Below are 13,584 nucleotides of genomic sequence, written 5' to 3' on the forward strand. Positions count from 1 at the left end.
TGTAGGTTTTGTTGACTCGTCACTTGAACTTATATTGGTTTAAAATGAAACATTATTTTGAAGTTATAGTGAAATATTCAGTTGTCATGAAAAGTATATTACAACTGCAAGCTATATATCATATATTAAAATAGTAAATTAATAGAATCATTACGTATATTAATTTACTAAAACTAATATTTGGGCCCATTCCATGTTGTGGCTGTGTGTAGATTTCGCCCTTTTGTTTTCGCACGATTTCATTACAGAAATGTACACCTATGAAATCCCATTATCTGTACCCTTTCTTTAGCATAGTTTGAAGATATATTAATCTTATTCCATTTTGTTAAGCTCAGAGATTCAACTGTGTTACCCAAATTATTTTAAGATGTGATTTTTGTTTCTCTTAATTTAGGGGAAATGTAATCTTTTGCTCTTCTCCAAAGTATATAGTTTCTGAGCCCACAGCTGTTCACTCATTAGAGTTTACACACATTTCACTGCTTATTTGTTGGGGGAAATGTCTTTGTTGTTTTAGGACCATACTATGGAAAGTCTTTTTAACATTTAATCCATAAACTGTACTAGTATATTTTTTCATGTTACTAGTACTTATTTTTTAGATACTAGTATCTTTTCCATTAAGTACTAGTACTTATTAACTGTTAGTGCTTTTTTTTTTTAGGTACTAGTGTCTTTTTTTGAAGTTACTAGTACTTAATCATTAGATACTAGTGCTTATTTATTCAGTACTATTACTTATTGATTAAATACTAGGACTTATTAGATACTAGTACTTAATTCAATAGTGACTAGTAACTTTTGTTACTAGTAACAAATGTAACATTTTTGATGTTGACTTCTATGGGGATCAGTCATTGAGATATCAGGTATTCCGTTTGGACTACGATTACCATACTGGAAAGAAATGCAAATTTAAGAGGTACTAGTATCTATTAAGTTCAGGATATCTCTGGTCTGAAAAGTTACTAGTAACTATTAAAATAAGTACAAGTTATATTTTTGTTAACAAGAAGACTATAATTAAATACTAGTCAGTATTGGAATTAGTACTAGTATCTTATAAATGAGCACTAGTATCTAATGAATAAGTACTAGTAACTTTATAAAAGACACTAGTACCTATACTAATGAATAAGCACTAGTACTTGATGGAAAAGATACTAGTAGCCTATCTAAAAAAATAAGTACTAGTAACATGAAAAAATATACAAGTACGGCTCATAGATTAAATGTTGGCTAGGTTTGCCATACTGTACCATATTTTTAAACGAGTCCCCTTGTATTTCACTAGTGAACTACATTTCCCATGATTCCTCGTGTTCCGAATTTCAGATAAAAACATCCTGAAAATAACGGTCGGTTGACAGACTGTCGCAGTACAGGGGAGGCGCGTTCATGTAATCGTGCTCTCCGAGCAATACAATATCTGGAGTACACCTAAATAAATAAACCATGGCTGAGGGCGACAATAAAAGTGCAAATCTGTTGGTAAGTGCTCTGTTAATGTTCCTTCTCACGGGCAGTTCGCCTGCTGTCGAAATGTATGTCTTATGATTGTCTTCTTTAGCAATATGCCACGCGGACATCTACTGCGGTTATCTCAACATTAAACAGAATAAACAAATGCATTACATGACACAATTAAGCTTAATTTTCTTTAATTTAGTAAATGTTGGTCTTGTATATGCTCCGAACCGAAGGTAAGTTAAACGCAACGGAAATGAACTGCGTGATAAGGTGTTAGCAAGCTAATCAACTCCGTGCTAACAAAACGGATTACTCCGTGCATCTAGCGTCTTACTAAATGGTTTTTATGGATAATTGATTTATTGGTTTGTAATGTATTTAATATATTGCGTTTTTCAAGTATTTGCTTTTGAGTTTTGCTGGGGTTAAGCTTGACGAAAGTCTTGACATCCTGGTCTAGATTTTTTTTTTAATATTTTTTTTAGATTAAGTTTACATTCGTTGTAAAGCCTCCAAGAACTATGTTGATGTTTATGCTTAAGCCTTTTAAAATACACTTTAAAATTTTAACTACATATAATTGTACGTGATATATCCCAGATAAAGGAAGTAACTTAGCTGGACAGACCCTTTAAATGTGGCCTGCTGGTTTGAACACAGGATTTCATAGTCGCTGTTCTCCTAAACTTCTTATATATTTGATATAAGTTGGTGTCTATTTAACATTCTTGACATTCCAGCTGGACTTGCCCATCACATGAATTCATGACACTCCCATTGTACAACGATTTCCGACAATGCCGTGTCGTCTGTCGTAAGAGAGCTCGTTGTTTTGACACCGTTACTGACTGAAAGCTCTTGTCCAGGCTCAAGAGACGAGTCAGCTGGAGGAGCAGCTGCAAGGATGGGGAGAGGTGATCCTGGCTGGAGATCAGTTCCTGCGCTGGGAGAAGCAGTGGTACCCAGCAGTGTTAGTGGGTGCCACCTCAATCCTGTTCATGTGAGTCATTAGAGCTGCTTCTTGAGCAAAGGCCTAATCTTAAACCAATATCTGATCTATCTGATATTCAGAATGAGGTCATGAATGCCAGGGGACTTATTGCTTGTATACGGTCATTTACATTCTGAGAGAATAGAATACTATTTTTGAATTTAGAATAATGTTGCCAGCAGGGATGCACCATATTGGATTTTGCCAATATTTTCCAGCTCATTTTGGTAGCCGATAGCCATTGCCAATACCGATATATTTCCTTTTGTTTGGATTGAACAACAAGTCTCTCCTATGTGGAAATTATCAACATTCTTTTTAAATTTGGTTAGTTTTTAACAGGAACTTTTATGTTGGAATTAAATAAACGATAATGAAGTTCTTTTGTAATGAAAGTACATGGAAGCTTTATAAATAAATAAATAAATTGAATATGATTTGCTGGATTTTTTTTTTTTTCTTTAAAAAGATGAAGTAGTAACCATTACGTTTTATTTTAAGATTTAACATTTGTAGATGGTCTGAAGCAAAAGCGCAGTCAATCCAAGTGTGAAAGCACCCTAAGATGCTTACGTTTATATAAAAAAAAAAAGTGTATGTATGTATGTGTGTGTATGTATGTATGTATGTGTGTGTATATATATATATATATATATATATATATATATATATATATATATATATATATATATATATATATATATATATATATATTATAGTGTGTGTGATATACTTTTTAAAGGAAAGTTCTTAATAGTGATGTCTTTTTATAAGAATGAGTTCCTTTTTTATTCTTCCTTCTTTTACTTTCAGAAACATCCTGTGCTATGAACTAATCATGTGTCACTGTGTTTTTTTTTTTTTTTGCTGTTTTTTGATTAATTGCGTACAGTTTATGATCTGTTTTGTCATTGGCAGGCTAATATACTTCTTGGACCCCTCTGTGCTCACTGGTCTGTCCTTCACTGTCATGATCCTGTGCCTGTCTGATTACTTGGTGCCCACTCTTGCCCCCCGTGTTTTCGGTTCTAACAAATGGTGAGTGAATGGATGACTGCAAGTCCTGCTTTCACCCACAGGCTTTAAAGTTACAATCTCATCATCTACTAGCGAGGTTAATCAAATGGCATGTTTTTCTTCAGATCCTCTGGGAAGAGACGTAGGTATTTGCACAGCATGTATGTTCTTGTCTCTTCTGGTCTCGCCTGACAAGTTCCCTTGCTCTAGTTCAGGAGCCGGGTCTCTGGTGTCTTTGAGTGACAGCTTGCAGTTGCTGCTGAGTGTCCAGTGTCAGGCACAGTGTTGCTTTGACTCAGCAGATCTCCACTCTGCACTGAGAGGTCTTGCTATGCACATCACATTCTGCAGAGCGAGTCGAGATCAGACCCCTGGCATTTATTTATTTTAGTATCTGGCAGCTTCCTGTGGCTCTAAGTTTTAAGCCTTCAATATGGTCATGTTTTATGCCCAGAAATAAAATGCAACGGCTAAGCAGAAATCAAAACAGATTCCCTCTTCGTTTAGGAGTAAACAATTCTGATGTGTTTGTGGGGCCTGTAAAGACATTGTTTATTGTGCATGTTTTCTGAGCACTATTTTGTTCCTGCGCAGGACCACAGAACAGCAGCAGCGTTTCCATGAGATCTGTGGGAACCTTGTGAAGACTCAGCGCCGTGTGCTTGGATGGTGGAAACGTCTGTTTGCCCTGAAGGAAGAAAAGCCAAAAATGGTATGCTTATTTGACAGCACCTTCCTTGTTTCATGTCTTCGAATTTACTAGTGACTCATAAGCATTTCACACTTGAACCAAGCTACTATTTCACACCACTGAGTTGTCTTTATCACTGTTGCTCAGCAGTAAGAACAAACAAACACAAGCCTAGCCCTACTTCTACATAATTAAGGAGCACTTGAGCCCCTAAGAGAACATTTTTATGTAATGTTCATAATCCTGAAAAAATCCATGATGTAGTTTATTAGAATGCAGTTATATGACCATTAAATCCAAGATATGAGGGCAAAAAAATGACCCTTTGTTGGTTTTTGTCGAATACATTTATGATATTTATATCATATCATGTAGTTTAGCAAGATCACTTGAGCAAGAGTGCTGGTTTTCCCGAATATCTAAAACTGTAAAGGTAATATTTTAGACACAATGTTGTCAATATCATCTGTTTTGCTCAATTTCACAAAAGGAAATAGTTCAGAACCAAGCAAAACAGCAAAACTGTTGTTTCTTTCCCTTTAATTAATCCAAATATTTAAATTAATCAAGTGAGCCAATGAGTTATAGGGATAGTTCACCAAAAATATGAAAATTCAGTAATTAATTACTGTTCTTCATGTCATTCCAAACCCGTAAGACCTTCTATCATCTTCAGAACACAAATTAAGATCTTTTTGGATGCATGCATTGTGGTATTCTTGAGAATTGCGGAAGAGAAAAAAAAATGCTGAATGAAGCTATTTGTTTTCTTTTGTACACTAATATTCTCGTAGCTTCATAAAAGTATGGCTTACCTCTGATGTCAGCTAGATTATTGAACTATTTTGTTGAGTTCTGTGCACTGCTTCCTCTCTGGGCCTTGAAAGTGGTAGTTGTGTTTCTGTCTATGCAGAGTCAGAAAGCTCTCAGATTTCGTCAAAAATATTTACATGTGTTCTGAAGATCTCTTGAATGTTTGGAACAACATGAGGGAGCGCAATTAATGACAGGTTTAATTTTTGGGTGAACTATGCCTCTAAAGACCGTCACTTGCTTTCTCAATGGTTGACTGAATGAATCGCTCATGGAGACAGTGAGCAGAAAATCTAAATGAATTGATCCGATGTTGTTCAAACCAAGTAGCTTGTGCAAGTGAAAGCATTTGTGTATATTCTTGTAATTCCTGTAGAAAATGGTCTCTCTTGTTTTACTTCTCTGCAGTATTACCTCTCCGTCATCAGCAGTCTTGTGGCTGTGGCCTGGATCGGACAACAAGTGCATAACCTCTTCCTCACCTACCTGATCGGTATGTACACTGTTTATATAGACTAAAAGTTTACCAAGTTAAGCAAACTGCTTGATGAAATCCCCTGAGATGAAAGTCTGTCGTGTAACATTAGAACAATGTGCTGCTCATGTCCTGTCTCTTACACCACAAATGCATTCCGACTTTCTAGCAGCAAAAAGGCTGTAAGATCTATGACACGCCACAGTGTGCAAACTGTAGAGAAGTCACTGTACTTTATCAAAGCTAAGCTCATGCAAACAGTGACTAGGCTGCTCAACAAAGAGGTCCTTGTATATAGGTCACGCAAAGCAATCCGGAAATATGCTGCCACTTACCCTCCCTCCACATAAGGTTGTTAAATCTCTTTGTACCAATTAGGTTTAAGTCATTTTTCATTTGGGATGAAAGTGTTGTATCCATTATGGAGTGAATAGTACTTTCAAAAAAAAAAAAAAAAGAAGATTCCAGTCATATTGGTATCCCAATAAGAATAATTGTATGATATATAGAACAAGAACTGTAAGAACTGAACAGTAGCTCTTATTCAGTGTCTGGGGTAGGTTTGTACCTCCACAGGGCTATTGTATTAGTGATTGACCACTCATGTTCTGTTTTCTATCCACAGTGAGTTTCCTTCTGCTTTTGCCTGGCCTCAACCAGCACGGCATCATCACCAAATATACTGGCATGGTGAAGAGAGAGGTCAACAAACTTCTTAAACAGAAGGAGAAGAAGAATGAGTAACAGATTAGGCTCTAGTGAAAAGTGAAATCCGGATAAATTTAAGTGTTAAAGTGTCATCTGCCCCACTCAACGTCAGATCTCAACAGACCAATGCAAAGCCTGAGCTGATCCAGTAAACAGCTTAAATGTGCGCTGATCTCTCTTGAGGTTCTTAGGTATTTGTTCTTTTGTTTTAAGGTTTCATTTCAAATTATACCTTTTTGTTTTCCATGAAGTATTTTTTTTTTTCCAACACTGAAATGTTGCGTTCATTTCAGCCGTTTTACGTCAATGTATAATTTACGTCGTAGTAAATGTGTTAAGTCTGTGCAAAATCTAAAACGAGCTTAATTTCATCTCATTCATTTTTAAATTGAAGCATCTACCAAACTTTAACTTTATTTAATTAGAAGCACAGACCTCATCATCAGTAGTCTTCTTTCTCAGATGGTTTGGAAATATGCATTTCTGCACTGTTCTGAAAATTGCACTGGAAAAACCGAACTGGAGTGTTTGTGTCGGGGAGCTGTAGACCCGTACTGCTGTACTAGTGCTGTGTGGACCTCATTACTGTCCTCTAGCTCTAGCCTCTTCCCAATCCAACACCTGTTGCTGGGCTGTATATACATGTTCATTTTCTCTCCTCATGTTTCTTTGTTTCTGCTGGCTTGTCTTAAGTTTGTCTTCTCTCTTCTCTCTCTCTTTTAACTCTCATTTTGTGTTTGGGCGTGTTCAGCACAATAATAAACTGATTGAAACTTTTTTTTCCCAAATCATTGTTATTGTCAACTATTAAAAAAAAAATCAGTTTTAGTGATAAAGCTGATATAATATGTAGATGGTACTAGATGAAGAAAAAATAAATGCAAATTTGAAATGCTTACTTGGCAGAAAACACACACACATATATACAACGCTTGTATATTATTTTAAATTATAAGAAATCATATTTGGGTTAGTGTTAAGTATTATTAATTAGTATTTGCTAATATTTAGCTTTTATTTTAATTTTAGCCCTCTATTTCGGTTTAGATTTAAATTATAGTAACTTATTCAGAGACCGAATATACCAGATAATTACATACCTTCAAATATACCTCTTTTTTCAGTTTTCTTAAAGTTTTGAAGACCTACATGCAGTGTAGAACTTTATTTGACTTCTAACCACTACAATGAAGTGTCTCGAGTCCTTTTGAGTACTTTTTATTAGTTATTTATTGTTGCCATGTTTAGTATAAATGAAAAGAGTCCCTGTTCATCTCCCAACGCCGAGCTTCCCACAGAATGCTCTCCCCAGACTGTCTTGTGACCGGCCCGGGCCCAGCTGCTGCCTTCTCCTCTCCTGTAGCCCAAAATAGCAAAATGCCTGTTTGGATGGTCATTTATGAGAGTCACTTGCATACTGCAACACAAACTTCAACCTCTACTTTTGTGTAGATACACAGTGGCTAAATTACCTGTGATAATATTATGCCTGTGCCAGGGGACTGGCTGTCCACATGCTTCATTTGTTTGATATCTTTTGGAAGTGGTGCAGTGCACGGTTTGATATGTTGTCTGGTACAGTGTGGCCTCGGCGGGGTTGGTGACCTCTTTCATCACGACCCCCTCCCTGTTCTGTGTCCTGTTCTGTAACCCCACTCTGTGCAGGATGTAATGCTGTACATATGCATAACAACATCCTAAGCAGGGCTTCAGGACCACACAATTTACAAATGAAGCAATGATCCTTTAGTACTAATTTGGTATTTTGAGCTGGTACTTCTATGTGTTTTATATGATTTTCACATACTCAGTAGCTTCAACATAGTACTGTGAAGATGTACTACTGCCTTCAACTGAATAAAGACTTCAGACGTACTGGTATGATGTCCCTTGGGCCGTGTACATCTCTGGAGTGTGTCTGTCCTCCTCGTGACACAGGGATGTGACTGAGCTCCAGCTTTCCATCATACTGAGAGGAATGACATGGATCTCGGGGCAGAAGGACCAGCGCTTGACCATCGAGGCCTCTCCCAGAAAAATACTTTTATTAAACAGAGTTGAAACGTTAGTTCCTGTCAGCAAAATTATTTTTATTTATTTAGTGCTATTTTATTTTTATTTTTTAAATAATAGCACTATGAATTAAGGTGACCAATGACTATATTTTAGTTTTCCTAAAAGAGGACAGGTGGGGTGAGGGGCTGGGGTGTAGTTGCTTGGTGGTTAAAGTAGTGCCCAAAGTAGCGCAATGACCATATCCCAAAATATCAAAACTCTAAATATGTCATTTCCATACTTGTTTTTTTTTTTTTTTTTTTTTACAGTCACAGTTTTATCATAGGCAAAATGCTAAATGTGTCAATACAAGCGTTTCAGTCAAATGTAATTTATGCAACATTTCAAACCTTTAACCCAGGAGGGAAAATCAAGCCATGGCAACAGATTAAACATAGCCCAATTCCATGGGAAAGGTCAGATCTGACTGATCAAGTGTTGAGAGGAGAGATGGCTGACAGATCATGCTGGAGGATTTGCTGCTCAACAGATCCTGAGCTCATTGACAAATATCTGATCTTCCTTTACACAGAGCAGGTGTGATCCGAAATAGAAAGTTAGAGTGAACAGTGGGCGCTTATTCAGAAGAAATTCAAATACGAAATTAAATACGAATTCTCTACCCTTGACAGTTTATGCACCCCCTCGTTTTAATCGCAGAATTAGGGATAACCGGTTGCACATGCCTCCCAGAACTATTCAGAATTTTCAGCGTTATATGTGTAATGTTCTAATGCTGTTCCTAATGCGCTTTTCTACCAAGGGGTTGAGAAAAGGAAAAAATGCGATTATGCAATGTTAAGCTGAGAGCTGGCAGCGTGCTCTTACCTCTGCTTGTGTAGTAGAATAAATGGCTTTAGTCTGATCGCCAAGAGTCAGAGTGCTTTGATGCATTGGCCGTTTGCCCCGTGCGCACGGTGTCGGTGTGCAACTGGGACGCTCTTTGTTTGAAGTCATCTGATGATTGCCTTCAGCACATCCCAAAGACACAACTGCAGTTCTTCTTCTTAGAGATGGCACGACTCTATAAAACGAATAAAAAAAACAGAGTATTTTTGATTGCCGCCTTTCCACTAGGACTGAAGATCAATCACAGTGTGATCCTGTTGTTTCACAGCAGGCGCTAGTAGCAACGCCAAAACAAAGACTTCTATCAAGAACGCTATTAACGTAAGAACGCTATTAACGTGTCAATACTATTCTCTGTATTTCAAATAATAATAACAACTTAGAAAAGTGGGGTAAATGTTATGAATAATATTAATATTAATAAGTTGTACCACTATTTGAGAGCACAGAAATGTCCAGTTCTGTTCCTGTATGAGATCAGCTTCTCTGAGCACAATTATAAATGCATGCCAAAAAACACATTTGACATGTTTGCGTTTGAATGGTTCTAAAAATATATGCCTCTATACAGTTTATATGTTAAAATGGCAGTGGAAAAATTTACAGAATGTCACTTTTAAGTGCTTTCTGCTCCGGCACATATGATTTATAAGAATAACAACACTTTTAGAGTTGCATCCCTCTATTTCATGTGCGCATAAGTACAATTGACAGTAGGCCTGCAGTTGAGAGAAACAATTGACAATTCTTCGTAAATGATCAGGTGTTTTTATTGCATTAATTGAAAAGGGATCACACATCAATTTGACAAAATATTTGTATTTTATAATGTACAATCAGCACACAAACATTATTGGCATTGCTTAAAAAATTTAAGAGATTCAATAAAACTTGAATCTTGAATCAATCGTAAATAATTTCACATATTTCCCTTGATATATTCAGTCACAGTACAACTGAACTCATCTGACACAACCTTCCTTCAGATTGAACATGAATGCTGTGTGTTTTTTTCTGTGATAGATTAAAACTTTTTCACACTGAGGGAAAGTGTACAGCTTTTCATTGTGACTTACGGTAATATATGCCTCTTAAAGTTTCCTTTGTGTGGGAACATCCTTCCACACTGAGGGCATGTGAAAGTTTCCTCTGTGAGTTCTCATGTGATCATTAAAAGCCCATCATAAAGTATGTTTTTGACCCGTTCCTGCTCTTGTTTTCATTAGTTTGATACAGTCTATTGTTTGATACAGCGCACTACCGCCACCTACAACTGTTAGCGTGAATTAACCTTTTACTGTCTATGGAATTAACCACACACACAACACCCTTCATTCAACTCTTTTTATTACAGTACAGTAAACATTTACAGTCACAATGAGCAGCAATTCTGTGAAGCATGCCAAAGAGTACGGGTAATCATATTTTGTAAATACATTAATTTTTATATTTAGTTCCATAAAGACTAGCACCAAAATTAAAAACACAAAATGAGGGGAAAAAAAAGAAAGAAAAAAAATCAAAATGTGACAGGAAAAAAATTAAAATATATAAAAAGAAAGTTCTATTCAAATCGCATGTGTTTAATTATTATTATTATTATTATTATTATTATTTTAATGCACATTATATTATTTTCTATACAGCTATAGCTAGATCTTGGAATTTGCTTGATTGAATCATCAACAAGGATTGTATACATTCTTGACCAGGACAATTCTACTTTGGAAAAAAATTAATTAAAACAAATAAAATAAAATACAAAAATGCTACTGTTTTTTAAATATAGGCTATTCCTCTAGGTGCATGCTTGACCCTCTCTAAATATACTATAGAGCATCAGAGAAACAAGTGCGCAGCCATCTTCAGAAATCTGTCTCTGAACTTTTTGCAGTAGCTGGATACCACCTTATTTTTCTCGTAAGAGCAGGATAGCTGGATAAGGCCAGTTAGGATACAGCTGTGGCTACTGGGCATGCACACATCAATATAGCATAATTATTTTAACACTATACAACAATAAAACATAACAGCTTGTTCTGCTGCTGGATATGGCAAACTGGTGCATCTTACCATATTTTTTTAAACTATTATCTAAGTTATGAACACACCGGTTTGTGGATCACACAGTTTTACAGTTGACTATATGTTGTTTTTCTTCTCGTTATTTCTCTACAGTGGCTAATGAACTGGAAGTCTCACACATTTGCAAAACAAGGCTTACTTCCATATCGAAAAATAAGGTGGATAGCTTCACTGTTAAAGAGTAATCCCCTGGCTGTAGTGGATTTACTTGTAGATTTAACACAACTTATGTGCATTGTAATGTTTGAAGAAGATTTCAAAAATAAATAAATAAATATCAGTAGACCTGGAATATTTTAAATTGAACAGTTCATTCAGAAATCCTTCACACTGTGGAAATAAAAATAGAAGGCAGAAGACGATGAGTGCAGCGCTGAAAAGAGGCGGAGCTACAGAAGGTCTTTATTTACATTTGTGTATTCTAATATATGTACAGTTTTCCAGACTCCACCCTCACTCCCTTGGTTTTCTGTTTTATTTCCTTCCCTTACACTTTCTTTAACAATAAAGTTCTAGATGCACAAACTTTCTGCTGCCATTAAGACTGAACGAGAGCTTATTCACCACTAAAGGTTGTAGATGCAATGGTAGAAACGCAATCTTTAGGCATATCTGGCACGATCTGGATTTCAAGGGAACATGACTGAGGCACGCTTTGAGAACAATGCTTTTCTCTGTGATAGCTCAGACCTTTTCTCGAGGTGAAACTGTTTCCACACTGAGCGCAGGTGTACGGCTTCTCTCCAGTATGCAGCCTTACATGATCTACCAGGTTTGCTTTCTTAGTGAAACTCTTTCCGCAGTACAAGCACACGAACGGCCGCTCTCCCATATGGATTTTGTGGTGTTTTATCAAATAATCGGCCGTGGCGAAGGCTCTGCCGCACTCGGAGCACACGTGGGTTTTCACGCCCTCGTGTATTTTCTGGTGCGCTTTGAAACACAGGAGCCACAAAAAGCTTTTCCCGCAAACCGAGCAGACGAAAGGTTTCTCGTTTTGATGAATCTTCAAGTGTCTCTTTAGGTACGACTCTAAAACAAAGGTTTTATTGCAGTGCTCGCAGGTAAACTCCCTTTCTTCCGAGTGAGAGTGGCGCATGTGGATTTTCAGACAGCTTGCCCATGCAAAACCCTTTCCACACTGAAGGCATTTAAAAGGCTTCTCCTCCGTGTGAATTCTCATGTGAGATGTAACGTTTTGTTTACTGATGAAGCTCTTTCCACACTGAGGGCAGGTGAACGGTCGCTCTCCGGTGTGGATTTTGATGTGATCCTTAAGGTGTCCTTTATTCAGGAAGCTCTTTCCGCACTGAAGGCACGTGTGCAGACACTCTCCAGTGTGAAGTTTGATGTGATCCTTAAGGGTTCGTTTAAAACTGAACCTCTTTCCACACTGCGAGCAGGTGAAGGGCTTGCCTCCATCGTGACTCAGTAAGTGACTCCGAAAGTGCTCGTTGCGTTTGTAACTCTTCCCACACTGAGGACAGACGAAGCGCTTCTCGTCGCTGTGAATCAGTACGTGATCGTTGAGGCTTCTTCTGCGTGAGAATCTCTTCCCGCACTGAGGGCAAGCGAACGGCTTCTCTCCGGTGTGAGTTAACATGTGATCGTTCAGGTGGCCTCTGTGGGCACACTGCTTTCCACACAGAGAGCAGGCGAAAGGTTTTTTGGCTGTTGTCTGAGTGCTGCTTTGAGAGAGATTGTTTTTTCCTGTTTGGGGGCAAATCAATGATTTTTCTCCAGTGAGGACATCATGAGCTTTGTGAAGCTGACATCTCTCCTCCATTTCATTCAGAGCTTGACTTTCCTCTTTCACTTCCGTCAGGCCTGATATGACAACAATACATTATTAAAAACCAACAGGAAAAAAAAAGAATTATTTTTTCATTCAATTATCTAATCAGCTCTAACTGGTTACATTAATGCATCACAATAATAATAAAATAAATAATAAGAGAGAAACAAATAATCAAAAATAGACACCAACCTTCCTGGTGCTGATTTTCTGCTGTGCAGGGTTCTGGATCAGATGTGTCATCATGCTCCTCTTTAATAAACATCATCTTTAAAGTTGCATATCTCCTTGATATATATTCCTGCTTATTCCGCTAATAACGAGGACAACGCCAATATGTCTAGCGTTTTATTCAATTTGATCTTAATTGTGTCTTTCTGCTACGAATTCACAATACGTGTGATGGTTAAATGTGTGTTTTGAAATCAGTATCCAGGGACACAAGCTGTCATTTAAAGGGCTGCGTTGTCATTGTCTTGTTCTTGTGATGTTGGCAAGCTCACTTTATGCGCAGTGCTGCCACTAACTGGACTGGAGGATGAGAAAAAACTCTTCTTTATCTTTATTTCCCCTTTATTTTCCCCTTTTTTATTGAACAAACATTTTTATTTAAATAATAAAATGTTTGAACT

The 13,584-nt window shown here is 37.1% G+C and overlaps 3 protein-coding genes across 3 annotated transcripts; 1 reads left to right on the forward strand and 2 right to left on the reverse strand.

Annotated features, from left to right (window-relative positions):
* Window positions 1-1,329: 1,329 nt before the first annotated feature.
* On the forward strand, window positions 1,330-6,956 carry LOC127953682 (ADP-ribosylation factor-like protein 6-interacting protein 1). The gene is made up of 6 exons (XM_052552949.1): window positions 1,330-1,494; window positions 2,340-2,473; window positions 3,383-3,502; window positions 4,076-4,193; window positions 5,394-5,478; window positions 6,086-6,956. Exons 1-6 carry the CDS (start codon window positions 1,459-1,461, stop codon window positions 6,202-6,204), a joined length of 612 nt encoding a protein of 203 aa, XP_052408909.1. The 5' UTR covers window positions 1,330-1,458; the 3' UTR covers window positions 6,205-6,956.
* A 414-nt stretch (window positions 6,957-7,370) lies between these two features.
* LOC127953683 (uncharacterized) lies at window positions 7,371-9,372 on the reverse strand. Its single transcript, XM_052552950.1, has 4 exons — window positions 9,052-9,372; window positions 8,045-8,209; window positions 7,641-7,842; window positions 7,371-7,525 (listed from the first exon to the last, which is right to left on the reverse strand). The coding sequence occupies exons 1-4, from the start codon at window positions 9,178-9,180 to the stop codon at window positions 7,413-7,415; spliced, it is 609 nt and encodes a 202-aa protein (XP_052408910.1). The 5' UTR covers window positions 9,181-9,372; the 3' UTR covers window positions 7,371-7,412.
* A 1,030-nt stretch (window positions 9,373-10,402) lies between these two features.
* On the reverse strand, window positions 10,403-13,425 carry LOC127953656 (gastrula zinc finger protein XlCGF57.1). The gene is made up of 2 exons (XM_052552907.1): window positions 13,145-13,425; window positions 10,403-12,984 (listed from the first exon to the last, which is right to left on the reverse strand). The coding sequence occupies exons 1-2, from the start codon at window positions 13,218-13,220 to the stop codon at window positions 11,714-11,716; spliced, it is 1,347 nt and encodes a 448-aa protein (XP_052408867.1). The 5' UTR covers window positions 13,221-13,425; the 3' UTR covers window positions 10,403-11,713.
* Between the last annotated feature and the right edge of the window lie 159 nt (window positions 13,426-13,584).

This window comes from Carassius gibelio, chromosome B3 (assembly GCF_023724105.1).
Source record: "Carassius gibelio isolate Cgi1373 ecotype wild population from Czech Republic chromosome B3, carGib1.2-hapl.c, whole genome shotgun sequence".
Lineage (NCBI taxonomy): Eukaryota > Metazoa > Chordata > Actinopteri > Cypriniformes > Cyprinidae > Carassius > Carassius gibelio.